At 35.3% G+C, this 21,570-nt stretch overlaps 1 protein-coding gene across 1 annotated transcript in view; it reads left to right on the forward strand.

Moving 5' to 3' along the window:
- LOC149805350 (DNA (cytosine-5)-methyltransferase 3B-like) overlaps positions 1–21,570 on the forward strand; it is a 189,504-nt gene that overhangs the window by 109,259 nt on the left and 58,675 nt on the right. Inside the window, exon 15 of the mRNA XM_089949549.1 lies at positions 7,666–7,811. Within this exon, the coding sequence (XP_089805675.1) occupies positions 7,666–7,811 (146 nt within the window). The remainder of the gene's footprint in view (positions 1–7,665; positions 7,812–21,570) is intronic.

Below are 21,570 nucleotides of genomic sequence, written 5' to 3' on the forward strand. Positions count from 1 at the left end.
ATTTTTATTTGATATGCGAAGCTTATTCGGTTTGTAATGTCTTATCGCGTAATAATGTGTTTATTACAGCGCAGATTTAAAGTATTATCATGTATCTAGAGATTATTCAGAAACTATTATTATGTCCAATTTGGTTTTATTGTAGCTGATTCTAACTGTGTTTGTAGCTGACTGTTACGGTAGCTGACTTATGGTAGCTGACCGTGTTTGTAACTGACTGTGTTTGAAGCTGATTCTGACTGTTATTGTAGCTGATTGTGACTGTCGCTGTGATTGTGTCTGTTGCTATGAAGTGTGATTGTCAATGTGACTGAATATGACTAGAGCGGTCTGAAGCTATCCGAAGCCATCTAAAGTTGCTTAGAGCTATCTGGAGTTTCCAGAACATTTAATGCTACGTTCTGACGATACGTATGTATGTATGTACGTATGTCTGTGCCACGGACGTAGACGTAGCAAAATTGAAAAAGTGCTGTATGCTGTCTGTATGTGTAACGTATGACTGTACTTGTGGTGGATTCATAAAGGGTGCGAGCGGTCGATAAGAGTGTGGACCAATCCAAGGAATCATGCGACTGTACAAGGGGTCTAGCAGCATACGTTTGGATCAATTGTTGTTCCATTGCATTTTTTGTTTATATTCATAAGATTATTGTGAATCTTAGTTGTGTTAAGATTATTGTGAATCTTAGTTGTGTTAAGATTATTTTGAATCTTAATAGAATTTATGTTCGAGATTATGTGAATCTCTTATTGTGTAAAATACTGTTTGAGGTGTATGTGCAGTCCATGTGGGTTCTTGGATCTGTACTTCAGTTTGATTTAATATTGTTTTTGTTTATTTTCGATGTGTGAATGTTGTGTAGAGTGATTTGAGTAAATCGTATGTTGAGAGCGTGAGATAATCATTGTATTTTTACATCATATATTTATCTTTATTAATTCATTCATAAATTTCCATCTTTCTCACATTGTGTTTGTCTTGTTCATTTAGTCCAAAGACCCACTCAGTTGCAAGTCTGCGACAATGTGCGAAGTTACATTCTTACAGTAAATATATTGCATATATATATATAGGAATATTGAGTTCTAAAATGTGATTGGTTCATTTGAAATTGAGGCTATTATGCCATTCTTTAACATCTATGTTGGATTGTGCAAAGCAGTTGGCACTATCACTGTATCTTATCTTCATAATATTGAACTTCTAGTCATGTCTAAAAGGAAATCAGAAGATTCAGAATTTTCTCCAGAAAGGAAAAGAAAACACTACTGGAAGGACAATTATGCTGTCATTTTTAGACTGGTATGGTAACCTTGAAACCATCTAGTAAGGAGAAAACTTTATGATCATGATTTTGTAATTGGGCATGGAAGCACTTATGACATAAAACAACAGAAAAAGCTACTAAACACTATCTTGTTGTTTCATCATCAACAACACAGCCTGAACTCGCAACATTTATAAATACTAGAGAGAATATGTACTTTGATCAAAGTTCAGTTAACTAAATTTCTTTTAGAAATGAATCTTCCTCTTGCAGTTAATAGTGTTGCTGGTGATTTATCATCATTTTCTATCAACTTTTTTTAAAAAAAAAGTATCTACTGGCAATAAATTTGACTAGTGTTTTCAGTTTAGATGAGTCGTGATTTGCCGAGAACATAGAATTAGAATAACAATAATAATATACTTGTACGTCTTGAATGCGTGCCATGCATGGGTGAAAGGCATGCATGAGGCATATTTGGTGCATACATACCCACCCCTTTTGATGTATTGTCAACTGTGCATCTGTACCGAAGTAACTTGCCAATATTTGGATCAGTTCAGATTCAGAAGAGTTGATTGCATTAGCAGCAAGCATCCTGTCCTGCTCAGACATTATGTGGGTATCATGCGCTGTGTGTTAGTTTCCACCAGCTTTGTTTTAAGTTCATTCTTTTCTGTTATGTGTTCAGTGTCTTTTATTTGTCCCCCACTTCACTTGGTGTCCTGGGTATACTGTGTGTGGATTATTAATTATTATTTACAATATTTACAGTGATATTTAATAAAGCTATTTTTAAAAAATTCTAAATAATTAAAAGTTTCTAGAAGCCACAGCTTGTGTTGCTGTCTCAACTGCATTGTGTGAGCAAGGGTTCAGTTTTGTAAACAGAATTAAAACAAAGATTGGCTCTAGACACTTCCATCCTGCGTGGTCTGCTACAGTTGGTTGTTTACGATCTTAGTCAAGCCATCGAAAAATGGTACTTCATGGATCCAGGCAAATGTCACGTGGGTGGACATAATTGCAAGCTTGCAGTCGCTGATTGATAGGTTAGGTAAAATGTTCTTACAATTATTATTTGAAAAAAAGAAGTAATAAAACCTAAGTTTTTTTTTTGTTTGCCTGAACTTGTTATATATTCAATGTTGACAGTTGTTGTCCTCCCACCCCCCACCCCGTTTTTGGCATTCTTTGGCTAGTGAGTTGTCATAGCAAATTGCGAGTTACTCATGGCTACAGTTTTTTAGGGTTGCCTTCTAAATGCATCTTTAACATGAAATAATTAAGCAAGTTACTGTCCTACTGTAGTGATGGTTATGATGTAGTAAATAGATACATGTGCATTGAAGTTTTAAAAATAAGTATTTGTTCCTGAAAATCAGTATTTTTGTTATAAGCAATCAGTACTTTTGTACTCTAGGGTTGGCAGGTATGGTGTGAATATGTGTGCATTGTATATAATAAGTTCCTTTATATGAGTGCCTGCTGTTAGGTTAATTCTTCAGCAAATTGTGTTACCCACATTAAATAAAGTCATCATAATTATTATTACAGGGTTCGTACTCACCTTGAATATCCTTGAATGTCCTTGGATTTTGAAATCCCTTTTCATATCCTTGAATATACTTAAATTTTGACAAAACGTTAACCGTGTCCTTCAGTATAATTGAATTTTGTGAAAACAGGAACAGAATAAAATATCTGAATATTATGTATATGCATTTCTGTTGTTTTATTGTCAGCGTTCGAAGATTTTAGTGGATTATTGTTATTATTATTATTATTAAAATTTCTATTTCAGTAAATGAAATGAAATTCAACTTAAAATCTTGAGCAGTTACACGTAACTGGAACAAAATGTAAGTCACAGTTGAGACTTATTTAAAAGAATTATTTAAAAGAATTGAAAGTAACATTTGTTTCAGATATAGACCATATGTTTTTCAGAAAGTCCACATCACTAACTATCTGTGCTGAGAAGTATGCATCATGATATGAATGCAACTGATGTAATTTCACTTCCCCCATAAGTGCCTTCTGATCCCATGAGATGACACTGGTCACGTGGCTGGTCAGAACAACGGTTGCATGGAAGTGTTCAGTTTATAAACAAAGAAGAAAACACCAAAAATTAACAGCGTAATTTACAGTTTTGGAAGAAAAGTTTTGCAGTCATCGGTTTTGTGCATTCTGAAGCACTAATTTACACAAACTGGGTTGCACCTTTGCAGAGGCAAAGTGTTGCAGATTGTTCCCAATTTTTGCGAGTTTTCACTCAACTTCAATTTCAAGAAAATGGAGGGTGCGAACAACCAAGGCAGATCCCAGAGGGGACAGGCTTAATGAGTGAAATACTAAAAAATTATCGAAAACGCAAAGGAAACGTCACAGATGATGTAAGTATGGGTTCCAGAATGGGTTTGATGGGGAAACAAGTGCATTTGCCATCAGCAACTGCCTCCATAGATGTGAGGTCTAGTGAGGCACATGTTGGGCAGCTGGGAAAAGCTACATTAGGTTGACCATTACAACAAGAAGACATGATGTCATTGCTATGGGTGCTAGTCACTTGATTTCTGCCCATACAATCAATATGGCTACCCTGGATAAAGAATTAGCCATGCAGTGTCAATTGTAGACACAAAACGCGAATGTTGTGTCCAAAATGCATGCACGCATGACAAAAATGGAAGAGATCTTGGCAAGTGTTGCTAGTAAAACCCAAATGCCAAGCACATCAACTGTGGTTTCTGCAGGATCGGCCTACATTGGTCAATTTGAAAAGGATTTGGACACTGAGCACAGAAAAGGGGACTCGGATGTGGATGTGGATGTTGCAGGGTTAATTATGCCAAATACAGATTCCGCCAAGGTCAATGCAAATGATGATGATGATTTGTTTGCAGAGTTGGAAAGTTTTGTACTTGAACACCAAAAAGCTGGCCCAAATGTGGATGAAAAATTAGCGTAAGTTCTCAGTAAAGGACTACAATCAGTGTTAACCCACGACAAGGTTAAACCATTGCAGGAGAAGTATCCCAGACCAGGAAATTGTGACAATTTAAACGTGCCCAGAGTCAATATTGAGGTCTGGAATGCAATGTAAAAACTGCCAGGAGTGTTGATATATTACTGCAAAAGTTGCAAACTCAGTTAGGGCAAATGTTGGTTCCCAGCTTAAGGGCACTGGAATTGTTTAAAAAGCATAGAAACAATCTTCGAGAATTACCATTGGATTCAGTTAGGGACTCTGTCATGGACAATTTTAAAATGTCATCATTTTTATTCAACGACTTCAGTTTTAAGCGTCGTGAACTAATAAAATCTGAGCTAACCGACATGTATCAGCCCATCTGTGCTGCATTGAATCCCATAACAGACTGGCTTTTTGGAGATAACCTGAATGAGCAGGCAACTAAGCTAAATGAATCCCAGAAGGCTGGAACTCAGCTGCTGGGAAAAAAGCAACAGGAGCAGCAAAACAACAAGTGGCATCAAATTTAAAAGCAATGTGCCTTTTTTAGGATGATCTTATTCACAGGCAGGACACCTCCGGAACCGGAATTATCAGGGGTAGCTAAATCATTGATGGAGGCAGGGTTTCAAAAAAGTTCAGCAACAAGGAACTGGATTTCTCAAAGACTGGAAAGATCAGTAAGATCTTCCCAGGCTATTAGTATGCAGACTCGATAATAAGTACATATGTTTCTTGTATGAACAATACACCTGAAAATTTCAGCATGTTCTGACATGCTGTGGAAACAGAACATCACTATTCGTGAATTGGCTCAACTTGTGGGAAAACTTGTTGCTTGCGAACCAGGTGTAGAGTATGCATATTTATATTATAAAGATCTAGAACATGAAAAAGATAAATATGTAACAATACATAAAGGTAATTTCAATGCTTACTTGTCTCTTTCGGCAGAGAGCAGACAGTGTATATCTTGGTGAATATCTAATATGCACTCCATTTATAAAGTAGTTTCACATGGTGAACCACACGTTGTCTTGATCAGTGGCAGCTCACTTGTTGGTTGGGGAGGGAGTAAATCATACAAGCAAAGCTGAAACAGATTGTCATTGGGATCAAGAGGAACAACTGTATCATATTAACTTCTTGGAACTGAAAGCATGTTTTGTGACATTACAGTCTTTTTGTTCTGAAGTGAAGAACACACATGTGCGCATCTACATGCGTAACTCTGTGGCAGTTTCATATGTGAAGAAAATGGGGGGCCACATTTCTAAATTGCATAAATTATCGCATCATATCTGGCTGTGGTGTACAATTAGGGGTATCTGGGTAAGTGTTTCTCATTTGCCAGGAACACTAAATTGTGATGCAGATAGATTGTCTAGAAACATAAATGAGGATTATTAATGGAAGTTAAGTGCTGCAGTATTCAGTGCAATCATTAAAGTGTATGGGCACATAGATGTTGATTTATTTACTTCCAGGCTAAATCACCAACTTCTGCATTATGTTTCATACAGACCTGACCCAGAAGCTATAGCAGTTGTTGCTTTTTCTTTAAAATGGAATTACAGTTGTCATTATTGCTTTCCACCTTTCAGTCTCTTGGGAGCGGTGCTGCAAAAAATGGCCCAAGATGAAGCAGATGTTATTTTGGTGGCACCACTATGGACAACACAACCCTGGTTTCCGAGTCTCCTGCATGTGTAGTCGGTCCTTGTTTTCTACTGCCATGTCCACAAGACATTCTATACTTTGCACACAATGCACAACGACACCCCCTCCAAAAATTGAAGATGGGTGTTTTTCATTTACCTCGACAGCAGTTAAAAATTAAGGATTATCAGAAAGGGCTGCTGGCCTTATCATCAATTCATGGAGAACATCAACTAAAAAACAGTATTGAGGTCATCTCCAAAAGTGGATGTTATTTCAATTCAAAGACAGATTAATCCACTTGACCCACCAGTGACTATTGTTGTAGAGTTTTTAACAGAATTAGTAGATAGAGTTTAGGTTATAGCTCTGTAAATACAGCTAGATCTGCAATTTTTTCATTATTTAATCTTACTTCTAAATCAAGCCTAAGCAAGAATGTTTTACTTAAGAGATCTATGAGAGGGGTGTTCATTGCAAAGCCTTCATTTCCAAAGTACTCATTTGTGTGGGATGTGCAGCTTGTGTGCAACTGTTTTCTCTCTTTACAAGGCAATGACCAGTTGTCTTTGCAGAAACTTACTATGAAGTTAGTCATGCTGCTTGCTTTGTTAACAGGACAGAGGTGTCAGACGCTTCACCTTAAGCAGACAAATAGCATTAAATTTGGTGTAAACAGTGTACAAATACACATTCCTTCATTGCTAAAACAATCTAAACCAGGTAAACACCTGGAGCCTTTTGTTTTTTAATCTTATCCCTATGACACAAAATTGTGTGTCATGTCTTGTTTACAGTGTTATTTGCAACAGACCAAGCTTTTGAGAAATTCTGAAACACAGTTATTCATCTGTACACAATCCCCACATAAAAAAGTTGCTAAAGGCACAATATCAAACTGGATAAAGACTGTTATGAGAAAGTCTGGTATTGATACCGCAGTTTTCCAGGCTCAGCACAAGGGCTGCATCTGTTTCTGCAACCCATGAAAAAGGGGTAAAATTGGGTACAATCTTGAAAGCAGCTGGCTGGGCTAGTGCCTGTACTTTCAGGAAATTCTATAACAAGCCTGTTACAGACCAGACTGAATTCAGTACAAGGGTCTTGTCTGCATCCAGAATTGTATAATGGTCATGTAATGTACATTTTAGATATGGGTTGTCTGGTTTAATACCAACATATAAAAGTTTTTTTGTTTTTTCGTTTTAGTTGTTAATCTATTCCATAAATGGAAGCCTCGCTCTGAAATCTCATGGGATCACGAGGCACTTATGGGGGAAGTTAAATTGATAAACTTGACTTGCCAAGTCAATGTTTGATTGTAATTTCGTGAACCCCATAAGTGCCATAGTGATCACATGCCCACCCTTAATACTTTCCACCCAATAAGACACTGAGGCTTCCATTTCTTTGCTCTCAAGACTGACCAGCTGCGTGACCAGCGTCATCTCATGTGATCACTAAGACACTTGAGAGCACACTTTAGCAAAGGTCCATACACATAAACATTTACTAAACTCGTTTGATACTTCTGTTGCTATCATAAACAAAGTAGCAATATCTAGTCCTGATAATTAAGTATTTTGAAAGTAAATTTCAAAATGTCTCCATGTGAAGTCCTGTTGTCTTCGCAATGGAATCACTGGTTGGTTGGTTGGGGGGAAATAAAGTGGATCAATGGTAGCCTTGGCTAGTAAACTAGCATGGCCTGTAAAACAAATAAAAGAGAATTCAGCAAATTTTTGTTCTATTGGTCAGGTTTACTTGCCCTGCAAGAGCTGGGTCTCCAGGTGGAAATGTATTATGCAGCAGAGGTGGATGAGGATGCCATCTTGATTACCCGTTACCATTTTGGGGATAAAGTTATCCCTCTTGGGGATGTGACCAAAATCGGAGTGGATAAGGTTTGTATTTGTGTAAAACGGTTTAATACTGGAATTATTTCACAGATGATTATCTCTACAGGTCATAGACTGGAAGAGCTTGTGTGATGACTTGTTGTCTGTCATCTGTTCATTACTAAGTTTATTAACACTACTTCTCCTAGACTTCTTGGAGGATTGCCATGTGTTTTTCATTCATTCCATGGTCTAGTTGGCACTACATGAAAATATTGGCACTTGATTTCCTATTATGTCTAGTTTAAGTTCTAAATAAAAACTTTACACCTAGCTACTTTAAAACCTCCTGCCTTCTTTGGCAACTGACCCTCCAACTTTAAATCTAATGGAAGGCCCTGATGTTGGCCATCTTTAAATGCTTGTAGTTCTCTTTCTAAATAATTGGATGGTAATAATAATAATAATAATGCTTTATTTATCGAGGGTGACTCATTAGTCAAAGACTATTCTCCCTTGATGCCCACTTAAGGAGAGTATAACAATGCACATTATATGAAGATAGCAATAATTATTGTTTATTTTGACGTTTAGTATTAAAATACTACATTCCATTATCTATTAGAAGTACATACATGCTCATGATATCTCTTCTTAAATACTCTAATATTTTCAGCAGATTTTACATGTAGTGGAAGCTTGTTCCACAGAACTGTACCAGAGTATTGGAAGCTCTTTTTAAACTGCTCTGTTCTTGGTTTTGGTGCTAGAAGGTTTCCTTGTGATATTGATCTCAACTGTTCATACAAAATTTTCCACATGGATTGGATATGGAATCCATACGTACTTTTACAGAAATATCCATATGGACATTTTTATTCTATAGCTGAACCACTCTTATGGATTTCAGTGTATCCATATGGAAATGTTATGGATTCTGTACGTACTCCGTATGGAAAATCCCATGGAATATGCAAATTAGTCCATGAGATCTGTAGGTTGTCCATATGGAATAAAATTTAAATTCCATATGGAATTTGGCAATAATTCATATGGAATTTTTGAATAATCCATATGGAATTTGGCAATAGTCCATATGGAATTTGTGAATACTCCATAAGGAATTGGGAAATATACCATATGGTATTTGTAAATGGTCCATATGGAATTGGGAAATAGTTATATGGAATTTAGTAATAGTCCATCCCGTACGAAATTTTCCAGACTTACTAAAAGTGGATTTCAGACGGGTTTTTTTAAGCGCTTTCTGCCAAAACTATACAAAAATCTGCTTCAGATTTATATTAAACTGCCTAATGATTCTTAGACATTATTGGGAATCAACGATAAATATTCACAATAATTTTTAAAATGGATTATTTTCACAGAGATTATCAAATAAGATTTAGGATTTTCTTGTCCTCATTTTCTTCCTTGCATACAAAACCTAATCCATGATGGCATCACTTAAGCCTTTTTCATTTCAGTGAAAAGTTTGGTGAGATTTCACAAATATTTCGACCAAAACTTTCATTGAAATTGTGGTGAGATCTCACTAAAATTTCACTTAAATATTTGTGAGGTTTCATAAAAAATTTGACTAAAACTTTTGTGAGATTTCACTAGAATTTTGATCATTATTTAGTATTTTACTGAAGTTTCAGTAGTTTTTCAGACATGTCAGAAGGTTTCAAATTAATAATGGATATGAATTAAACAGGACTTTATTAACTGAGGTGATATTAAGAGTGCATGAAAAAAAAATATGCAGATGTTGTAATTCTATGACATCCAAGGCAAGAGATATGGACGTTAATAATAATAATAATAATAATAATAACAATAATGACTATTTATAGAAGGTAACTCAATTACAGAACTAATCTACCTTGAGGCCTTCTATCTGTTATGTACAATATATACAGTATATACAACATGATGTGAAGAATCTGGCTTGACACTAAATAATGAAGTGATTTTAAAAATCAAAGTATCAAACCTGGAATATATGCAAAGGCATCTGTTAACAAATAAACATATATAAAATATAAAATATTAATTTGCATTGAAAAATTCAACTGTGAAAATAATGCAAAATTACAGAAAAGCTTCCATTTGAGACATGAAAAGAAGAAATACTAGGAGCCTGTCTTATGTCACTTGTACTGCAGACTTGATTTTTGATTAATGTACAAACTATGAGCCTGTTGTGGTCTCTTGAATTAGTCCTTGTTCCATAAGCAGCCGTGACAAACGTTTATCATGATATAATTACTCTTATTTTACACTGAATTCCAACACACCTAGAATATTTTGATAATATACACAATAATGCCTCACGATATTGAAAGATGATTCTATGTGTGGGCCAAGAAAATTCTGCAAAGATATGATGATCTTTGATAGACATGGGTATTTGGCAACAATTCCTGCCAGTGATCTATACACTGTCCCTCCTTAAATTCATTCTGGAAGTTAATGAGTTTTGAGTTGTATAACTTCGAAATCATCCTGGTTCAATTCCTTGTGCTATTTAGTATGTTAGCCACTACTGTGATGCTTTTTTATGGCATAAAAAGCAAAATGCTGATCATGGCATTCAGTTTTCATACAGATTGACCAATTACATTCCCACCGACTTTGCATTCAAGCTATTCTCATTGCCGCACATTTTTCAAATGGTTATTCAATCTCGTATCCCGCTCGAAAATTTGAATTGCTATGTTTAGCATTCCCATCAGTTTCTGTTATGCAACAATTCATTGGGCAAGTACAAAATTTTGACCAATCAGAAAGCTCTTTACAGTGATCATCTTTTAAATAATAAATGGAACAAATACTTATTAGTAAGCTCATTGCAGAATGGGACAGGATAGTAAAAAATAAGTTTCACAGACGACATTAAAAAAAGGGTCCGTATTGAGGAAAATCAGATTCAGGTCAGGAGAAAAGCAAAATTCTGATTTCAAACAGAAAGCAAGAAAACTTGTTTGAGGGCAGTTAAATCCAGTTTAAGTTAAACATAAATACAATAACAACAACTACAAAAATTTGAAATAGAAATATAACAAGGAAAGATGTGGAAAGAAGTTGATGTGCCCAAAATAAACAATAAAATTACAGCTATCAGAAACAGGAGATATAAATGCTGCTGAAAATCAATCAAATTGTACAAGAAACAAAACATAAATTTTATTATATCTTATTGATATTTTTTATTGAAATGGCAGTGATATTACAATCACAGAATATCACTATATTTTCAGAATTTTCTCAGTGAAATTTGAATCACAAATTCCCACTGATATTTTCAGAAATGTTGGCAGAGTCAGTGAAATTTCAGTCACAAAATTTCACTGATATTTTCAGAAATTTTTGTAAAATCTCCAAAAATAACATAATTTTAGTGGCAGAGGACATTTAAGTGAATGTCAAAAAATGTTCACTGTAATTTTGCTGAAATTTCAGTCACATTTTCACTAGGGTATGCTTTTTGTAGAGCATATTTTAATAGGAAGCCAGAAAAATTACTTTTCAGAGTAAACATCAGATCATTAGCCCAGAATCCACCTTGCACCAAATTTTCTAAGTCCAAAGATTCATCTGTGCTTTTACTACCAGATATTAATTTTCTGATCATGTTTACATTTTCTCTACTTTTTTGGTCATGTCTTTGTCTGTTTTTAAACACCTGTGGAAATAAATTAAAGAAAACTGACATGCATGTGTTTCTTCAAATTTATATGAGTATATATTCATCCTTCCACATCAACTACACTGACATATACATGTACTCTAACTCCCACCAGTATTTCTATTTGAATCAGATAGTTTAGGGTATTAATTCTTCAGAGAGTATTTTCCATGAGGCAATATATACATGAGTCTGCTTTCCATATGGAAAAAAGTGCTTATGGATTAAAGTTGCAAATTTATTCCATATGGAATTTTCACTTGCTGTGAAGTACGTATGGAATTGATATGGAATACATTGTCTGATTCCATAAGGTTTTCAGTCCATATCTCTTCCATATGGATTCTTGAAGTATTCCATAAGGAATCCATGAGAAATTTCTGTACGGGTGGTATTGTGTTGAAAAAGGCCAGAATAAGTCCTGAAGATACTCTGGTGCAGTTCCATGTAGACATTTATATAAAAGAACTGCCTTGTGAAAATTTATCCTGTCATATATTGTGAGCCATTTGAGTTCTGCAAATAATGCTTTTGAGGGATGATCAGTAGATGCATGTAAAATTACTCATGCTGCTTGTTTCTGAAGTTTATAAATCCTGTCAAGCTCAGATTTAGCACAGTTTCCCCATACATTTGAACAATAATCCAGTGTTAGAAGAATATATGATTTGTACCGTATTTCATATTATTTTTCGTACACGAAAAAATCATTATTATGAGGCTACTCATGGGGTATTGAAAAATTAATTTGTAAAATAATTATCATTTTGTGGTAATGTCAGTGTGTAAGAAAAATAAAGGGATCATACCCAGACAAGGCCTGCGGAACACACAACACTCAACAACCTAGCGTACAAAACTTTTGTACAAATCCGGTCTCATTCTGCTCTGAAATCAAGAATCTGGTTGTTGTTATGAGAGAGTGAATAATCTGTATTGTTTAGTCACCTGTCAGTTGTGTTATTCCTTATGTAAACACTACAAGGGCACTATTAAATTCCATTGGCAGTTAAAACCTGAATAAATAAATTGTTTTGTTTGTAATTATGAGATCCATTGTCACTGTGCCACATGACTATGCAGACGTAATATACATGCTAATTAAATATGCTTAACCTTTAGATTGGTCTTTTCCAGTAAATACTGGATTGATGACCAGATTCACCTCTACGGATCAAATTAAGGAGGCTCTACATAGGGATATGGGGCTACTCATGGGGTATTGAAAATATGTATGACAAGCCCATTAGCTCTAGAACAATATTAATCTACTAATACTTGTTCTGAAGCCAGTTGGAAAAAAAATGGCAAATGAATTTAAAAGAGAGAGAACAACAAAGCGATGTGTAAAAAAATATTTTTGTATTATAAACACAAACATGTTATTTTCGAGGATAGAATTTGTGATCCAACATTGGATGAATGCACAAAACAAATGCAAAAACATGATGCAATGAAACAGTCACAATTTTCAAGAGTTTTACAAGTCTTCCAGCTCAAAACTCTCAAAACATTCACATTCTTCGTCACTAGAAAGACTTTCCAATGGAGCTGCATTGTCAGTCCTTATGTAGTGGTCCTCTCTACCATTATTACATTTGAAAGGTCAGTAACTTTGAAGCTACTGATTATCATGTTCTTTTTCTTCTTTAATTCTTCACAGCTTCAAAAATCCAGTCAATCATCTGCTGCTTTGAAGGGGCTGGAATTTTTTCGGTTGCCTCCTCACCAGCTTCCCTGGTTGCAATATTTTTGGAAACCTGGTCCTTCATGTATGTGGACGATTTTTCCGCAGCAGTCCCTTGAAAGACTTATTTAGATATACATCCAGTGGCTGTTGTTTACTTGTGCATCCATTGGGGATTACTGCTATTGTTGTTCTGGATTTTTTTTATACTCCATCATTCAAATGGCCACGGAATGAATCCAACACTGGGAGAGAAGGTGCGTGCTTCATGTGTACTTTCCAAACTTCATCAATATAATTCAGCATTAGGTGTTCATCCATCCATGCTTTTTGTTGAACTTTCACTACAACTCCCTTTGGGATTTTTAGATTTTTAAAGTTTCTTTTGCCTCGGAAGATTATCATGGGTGGCATCTAGTCACCAGGTGCCAGGCATGTCAATACACAAGTTAAATGGTGCTTGTCACTGCCTGTATCTCTAATACGCACCTCTCTTGTTCCAACTTTATCAGTTATCTTCCCTGGAACCAAGTTGAAATACACATTGGCGTTTTGTCCGTATTTCCAATTAAATGTTCATCAAATTCCTCATCCTCCTGCAGCCTTCTTATATATCTGGTGAAGCAGTCTATTTTTTCCTCTAGGTCTCGAGGTAGTTTTTGTGATATTGAACTTCTAAATCTCAGTGCAAGTCCATTTCACTTGAAAAATCCATCAACGCATCCTCTTGAGCCCAGAAACTTTAGATTCTCCTCCTGAATAACTGCAGTAGCATAATTTTGTCACATCTTAATTGTTACAAGCACGTGATGGTCCCATATACAGAGTAACCAGGATAAAATTTCCTGCTCCTTTTCATGCAAATACGTCAAGGGTTGGCTGGCACCTGGGATAGATCCTTTCTTTGTCCTATGAATATTTGTTGAAAAATCAATTTTCACCCAGCTCGATAAAGTACTTAGTATAAAGTGGTACATTGCAGCTATGGGCCTTATTCCCATAGTTTTGCCTCCTCAACAATTCTTATTTTATCGTAAATGTCCCATTTCTTATACTGTCCTCTTACTGGTGACTTTGCAGTACCAGGAAACTGTATTATATTCCTCATATCATTGCTGTAGTCCAGCTTGTCTGCTGCAGGTTCAGGAAATTTTTCAGCAACAATGGTCACGTTTTCAATAGTATCTTTCGGGGTCCCGAGTGGCCGAGTGGTCTAAAGCGCTCACTGTTCTGGATCACTGCCATCTCACCTCTGTCTTCGTGGGTTCGAGTCCAAGGCTCGGCTAGCGTGGGTACGTGGGAAAGCCTGCCAGTAGCTTCTCGTGGGTCAGTGGTTCTTCCCTGAGTTTTCCAGGGTTCTTTCTCCACCATTTATACTGGCCGCCATGTATAGCCTATCTTGTGCTGAAAAATGCCGTTAAACCCTACAACAACAACAACAACAATAGTATCTTTTGGTATGATGGCATTATTTGCTGCATCAGTATTTGATTTGTGCAGTTCAGCATCATCTTTTACATTGGCGATCATGGTAACTGAAGTAACAGACAGGTGATGGACTTCACCTTTGTCTTTTCTGGGCCATCCAGGTCCAATTTTCTGCCTTTTGTTTGGTGGTTCAGTGCATTTAGATGGTGTGGGGATAAAAGTCTCTCCCTTTGGCAGGGGTTTGAAGAAACTTAATAATGAAGTCATGCCCAAGCACGAACATACCAAGATCTTTGAAGATATTGACTTTATATATATGGAACTCTCTTAGTCAATGACTTTTGCATTTATGATTAAAACTAACTGGGTTTTTATAGTTTTTACTGCATTAATATATTGAGACAATAAGATTAATTGCCCAGTGGTCTGTGGTCTTCATGTCTTCTGTACTAAGATATTATTTTCACTGGATAATTAACTCAAATGGCATCTGAATGCATTTTTAAATGCACATGTTTCTTTGTTACACTGACTGACGTAATCAAGGGTGCTCATTAATGATGTTGTCCAGCTGTTAATGAATAGCGGTATATGTTGTAATGACAACAACAGAAAAAAGACATCAATCATTATATTTTCTCAAAAGACGAAGAAGGGCAATAAAATGAATGTGAATAAATTCTCAGTTAACAATACAGTTGCCCTTTCCGAGTAAGCTGAGCAAAGAGCTTTCTACACACTTATAATTGGTGAATGTGTCTTTAGTTGTTTTATTCTTTTTCATTATTAGATATCTCAGATACAAATTTTCACGAAGATAACAGATAATTCGGGTTTGTGTTTCATTGAGGAAACAAATATTTATATTTCTTATATGGGATTTTACCAAATATACTCAACAAAGAATAAATTGGTCATTTTGCTTATCTAAGTGATACATCAGCATTTTTTTCTGACGCCATCTGAAACGTGATGCAAATAAAAACAAAAACATGTAGTGAAATACAATAATGAAAGATATTATCAATGATCAACATGCATGATTATAAATGATGATTGTTATATTGCGTGAATCTCCCATTTCTCCATTCGATGCCTCGGTTAAGAACATGCCCAAGTTAGTCACTACTCATAACTTACTTAGCAAAACAACACCCTGGTCATTTGATGTGCCTAAATCAAACTTTCATATATTTTTGAATCCATTTGATCTGGGAACCTATCTGCAGTTTTAACAAAATGAAATAAAAATAATAGAAAGAAAAAAAAATTCAACTAAAACAATGATTTTATCTCTTATTCCTAGCTGTAAAATTTAAAGGGCTGTACTTTTTTAAAATCACTTTGGCAAAAGTAAATCTTCACAGTAGATCATTTTATGTATGAAAAATAATAGGATGACTGAAAAAATATTAAATTTTGTGTACGAAAAAATATGATAGAATTATTTATTATTTTATGGCTTGATGCTGTACAAAAGATTAAAGGGTATGAAAAATAACATGAAATATGGTAGTATAGATTGCGAGTTTCCATAGGTAAATATTTCATGATTCCGCAGAGTAGGGCAGTTTTGGATGACAGTGTTTTACAAAGCTTGTCAATATGGTCATTCTGTAATAAATTATTATCCACAGTCACACCTACAAGCTTTTCATGTTTGACATTTTCTAATGGATGATTATTTATTGCAAGAGATAGTTCTGGGTTCTGTAACTTGTGTAGCTTTTGCAGTGTCCCCAAAATCATACATTTTGTTTTACCTTCATTAATTACCATCCTATTTTGTTGTGCCCAGTTTTGGGTTTTCCACTAAATGATTTATTGTTATGAAAATAATGCTGATCTTACCATCAGTATAGATATCATCATGGCTGTCTTGAAATCTTGGTTTTGTTTTCTTCCGGATAGATGGTCATGTTGACATGGGTTTTTTTCCAACAAAAGTCTTCTTATTCTGAATTGTTGGTGCTTAACAAAAAGCGTACCAATCTGACATCTAGTATGGTCAACATGGCAGCTATCTTGAAAATCTTTTTAGTGCTACTACTAAACGGAAAGTCATATTGACATCAGGATTTCATCAGAAGACTTATGTCTAGTTGGTCCTCAACAAAAATGATGGCAATCTCATAATCCTAGATGCCCATCGTGGTTGCCATTTGAAAATCTGACTGGATGGTCATATTGACTTTCGATTTCACCAAAAAACTTGTTATCATATCTAGCTCCAAAATGAAAATGATGCTGATCTTACATACAATATGGCTACCACAGTGGCCATCTTGAAAAGCTTGTTCTTGCTGAAGAAATGGTTTGAATTCGAAGAGGTGAAAAAGATGAAACAATCTTATCTTGAATTCGTATAAATTACTTTTAGCAACAGTGCCTTCAAAGGACTCTTGGTAGGTTTTGCAACTTTGTAAAATACAAAGCACTTCTTAAAAACCTTTTTGAGTGCAAGTGTGTTGAGCATTTATCAGATTTTGTTGTTTGAATTGAGGGAAATGAGGTGCCAATCAAGTGAATGATGTGCCTGCTTGCAGTCCTCATCTTGTACACAGTGTAATCTGGATGGAATGCACTTGTAGCTTGCCATCAAGAACCTCATATAACATGGTTTTTAAGGTTGCTTCTGATGGCATCACTTAATTGATTTTCTTTAGTTTCAGTCTTATTATAACATCATGTACATTTATAAGATATACCAAGATCAGAATTTAGTTTTGGAATATTATTGCTTAGCCTTGCATGTAATGTACTTCATTATAATGTGACCTTGCCTATAACATGACCTATTATTACATGGCCTTGTTTGTAATGTACCCCATTATAAAGAAACCTTGCCTATTACATGACCCATTATTACATAGCCTTGATTGTAATGTACTCTAGTATAAGGCAATAACATGACCCATTAATAGCCTTGCTTTTGTTTTACCCCAGTATAAAGTGACCTTGTATTTAAAATGACCCATTATTACATAACCTTGCTTTTAATGTATGTCAGTATTAAATGGCCTTGCAGATAACATGGCCATTTATTACATAGCCATGCTTGTAATGTACAAAGTTATAAGGCAACCTTGCATATAACGCGACCCATTATTACACAATCTTGCTGGTAGTGTTATAACCCTTTACCACATGCAACCACCTTTGGACTCCTCTACTCCACTGTCATGCAAGCACCTTTTGACACATCAACCCGATTCACATGGAAGCACCTTTTGACACCTCAACACCATTCTCATGGAAGCGCCTTTAGACACCTTCTGCAGACCTGCCAACTCTTACGATTTTGCTGTAAGTCTTACAAAAATTACCCTTAAAATACAGACTTAATGGCATACTATCAAAAACAACAGAAAAATGATCATTGCTGAAAAATCCAGATAATTGGTTCATCCGTGTTTTATTTGAATCTGGGTTTCATCTTTGAATTAGTGAAATTAGTCAGGGAACCAGACTAACTTTACAGCAGCACCCCCGACACTTTAAACTGCACCTGTTTGATCATGCGAAGCGTCTGCAGGAGCAAACTGTTAATTATAGAATTTTTTTAAATGGTGTCCAGAAAGCGATGCATGTTTGAGATGAAAGGGAAAATAAGCTTCTAGTAAAGTGTTAATAATCAACACAGAAGAATTAAAAGGCGTATTCAGATTCTTGTGAATATAAGCTGGAAAGGACACAATTATGTTTTTTAGACATCACATGCCAGTGTGAGTATGTCTCGTGGCGGAAGATATGATTGCCATTGTCATGTGAAATGGAAAAGAATTTCCAAGAATTATGTCAAGTTGAGAGATAGCAACAAGTCATTGAGCTGCATAGGGTTTGGAATTAGAGTTTGTGCAACTGTAGTAGTGGTAAATAAAGTCTATGCATACTTTACAAACTTTTCAGTTGAACATAATGTTTATCATCGATGCGTCAAACTTTTAATTATGTTTTCCAGCTTTACAAAAGCAGTTATTGATATTTTGTCGCACTTTATTGAAATCTGGTCAGTCTTACAGAAAAAAATCAACTGCCTTACTGAGATGGACTCATCAGGGTTGACAGGTCAGTTTCTGTAAACATCAGCCATTTTGAGAAGCTTTTTGTAGCGCCACCTTCGGGGAAGACCCCATAAGATACTACATTCATCGGCGTGAATGACCATTACGTCAGATCACCTGGTCACTTTTTAAGATCTGATCGAAATCTGTTTAAAGTGTCTGGGTCATATTTTCCACACTCCAAAATGAAGGTTGCGGATTTTGTTCAGTGTTTGAGTTTTCATGATTAGAATCACAACTACGAAGTCTTCAGTAACTTAAGTAAAGGCTCTGATATTGATGTAGGCAGCAATTAGTTTTTTTAAATTATCAAATTTAGATGTAGACACTGAGAAAGAACTTGTAAATTTCGAGTATGAGAAATGGCAACTACAGTTGATCACGTGGCTTCACTAACTTGACGGTGAACAAGTCCTCTCAAGATTTTAAAGCACATTAAAAAAATCTTCCATAAAAAATAATTATACAGCTATAACGATTGGATTTTACTCTTAAATCTTTCCGTGCTTAATATATGTGTACCAAAAAATGGAAAATGGTTCAAATTGCTGTTAAACATCACATATACTACACTGCTTAACAGTTGACAGGCAGGCTTATGTGTATAAAGTCAGATAGGTAACAGGTGTTGTATTTATAGTGCACTGCTCTGGGTAACTTTGCTACATGTATATCGAAGGGCTAAAAAGCCATACACTATATTAGGTAAAGGGATAAGGCAACCTTGCATACAGTATGACCCATTATTTCATAACCTTGCTTGTAATGTATAACAGTATAGTGTGACCTTGCATATAGCAATCCATTATTACATAGCCTTACTTGTAAATTACTTTTACATAGAGTGATCTAGCTTTTGACATGGCCTATTGTTACACAGCCTTGCTTGTTATGTACAGTACATGCATTGTGTTTTACAGATTGCCTACTCAATCCAGTGGATATGGACAGAGAGGCAGGGGATTAAGTGCCCACTATGAATAGTGGAAGTCCACTCAGCCTTGGGGATTTCCCTCCCCACCCCACCCCTGAATAGTGGAAATCCACTCTTGTGGAAGTTTGTAATGGATGTTATTGCAGCTGTAGTGGTGTTTGTGGCACCCCTTGCTGATTTTATTATATTTGCTCCATGAGTCAAGACACTAAACAAACAGAGGAGAAACTACGAGGACATAAACCCGACCCTGATGGGGTTAATTTCATACCTTTACCTGTACAAACTATACAGTGGTAACATGTCTTGTGGTATTTATTTATTAATTTGTCATAGTTTCTTATTTATTTCCATACTATTTACAAGACTGGCTTTAAAGAAATAAATGAAGCATTAATACGTAAAAAAGCTCGAAACTGATGTGCAAAACTGTAGACAATTTTTATTGTACAGCAAAAACAATTGTATTTCTACCGCAGATACCCATTTCACAAATAATTTTGCATAATAGTTTGCATTTTGGCTGAATCGGAAATTATTATAGATATAATGGAGAAATTTTTATAATATATTGTGTTATTAACCTTCTATAGACTAACTATACCTCTCTGTTTATTTGTACTCCTCAACTGATTTCATTAATGAAAACTTTAATGTGATAAAAAGTGCACATAACTTAGTCAATTGATATATAATTTCGAACCTGACTGTGATCAGACTGGCCCTGACACTAGCATCCTCTGCACTTTCATGCTTTAATGGACTTTTCAGACTAACACAGCGCCATATTGCGTACACTATGGACTCTTTTCCTCAGACAACATTGTAATGTAGTTCATCCTGCTTAGTATCGGTAAATGCCAGATAATTCTGTAAATTGCTATAATGTTGAGAGTTCAGAATTATATCTTTTTGCACACATGAACATAGAAATTAAATCTCTTGTTAAATCCACAGGAAAGGCAGATTTGTAGTTGTTATTCTTTTCCTTTGCTTGATTTGACATTGTTAATATCGGAAGCAGATGACATAGTATTTTCCTTATATGTACATTCATGTGTTGTCCTCCTTATATCCCTTCGCTGAAAATGGACTTGACCAAGAACTGTAAATGACTGGCAAGTATGGTCATCTTTTACAATGAAAACTACCATTATGAGTGAAATGCGCAGACAAAAACAGTGTTAGGGCCCCACTGGGCATAATCAGGTTGAAATTATAAATCAGTAAATGAACTGATTAAGTTCTGAGCATCTTTTATTTCATTTGTACTTTTTGTTTTCTAAATCGGAAGATAGATACAAACAAATGGGTAGGTATAGTCAGACTATAGAAATATGCTTTTCTTATTTTCTTGTTATCTGTTGTCAAATCTCTAGTCATAATTAACATGTATGAACTTAATGCTTCATAATTTTAATAGATGGAAATTAGAATGAGTGAGCATTACTGCACCAACATTTGCAATGACCTAAGAATTAATAGGAATGGTTCAAGATAAACAGGAAATAATAGAGATTTATAGCTTTGAAGCCAAAATCTCTTCCACATCCAATACGGAGAAAATGAAATTTTACAAAGAATACCTGTTTAAAGCAATGAAAAATAAGAAGCCACATTTAAGTAACAGTGTGAATAGAGATAGATTTTATAACCTTGGCAAACTCATGGTTTGGCCATTTTGCATGATATGCAAGGCATTATTGATGGATATCATGTTTTCATCTTGTCATCTTATGTGTAACAAATACAAGTTAAACATTAACAGGGTGTGGGTGAACAGGAAGAAATTCCACTTAGATAAAGTTCATAAAAAAATGCCCAGAGATACAAAACTGGAGGCTATTTATTGTACAGTAAATATAATTGTATCTACCACAGATATCCATTTCACAACAAGTTTGCATACTGGTAGTATCTCCATTGAATTGTAAATGAGATATGATGGATGTCCATGCTATTGCAGTAATTGTCATGTAGATTGAAAGAATGTAATGTGCCAAAATTTTATATGCATT

The sequence above is a fragment of the Sinohyriopsis cumingii genome, chromosome 2 (assembly GCF_028554795.1).
Source record: "Sinohyriopsis cumingii isolate HCF-2022 chromosome 2, ASM2855479v2, whole genome shotgun sequence".
NCBI lineage: Eukaryota > Metazoa > Mollusca > Bivalvia > Unionida > Unionidae > Sinohyriopsis > Sinohyriopsis cumingii.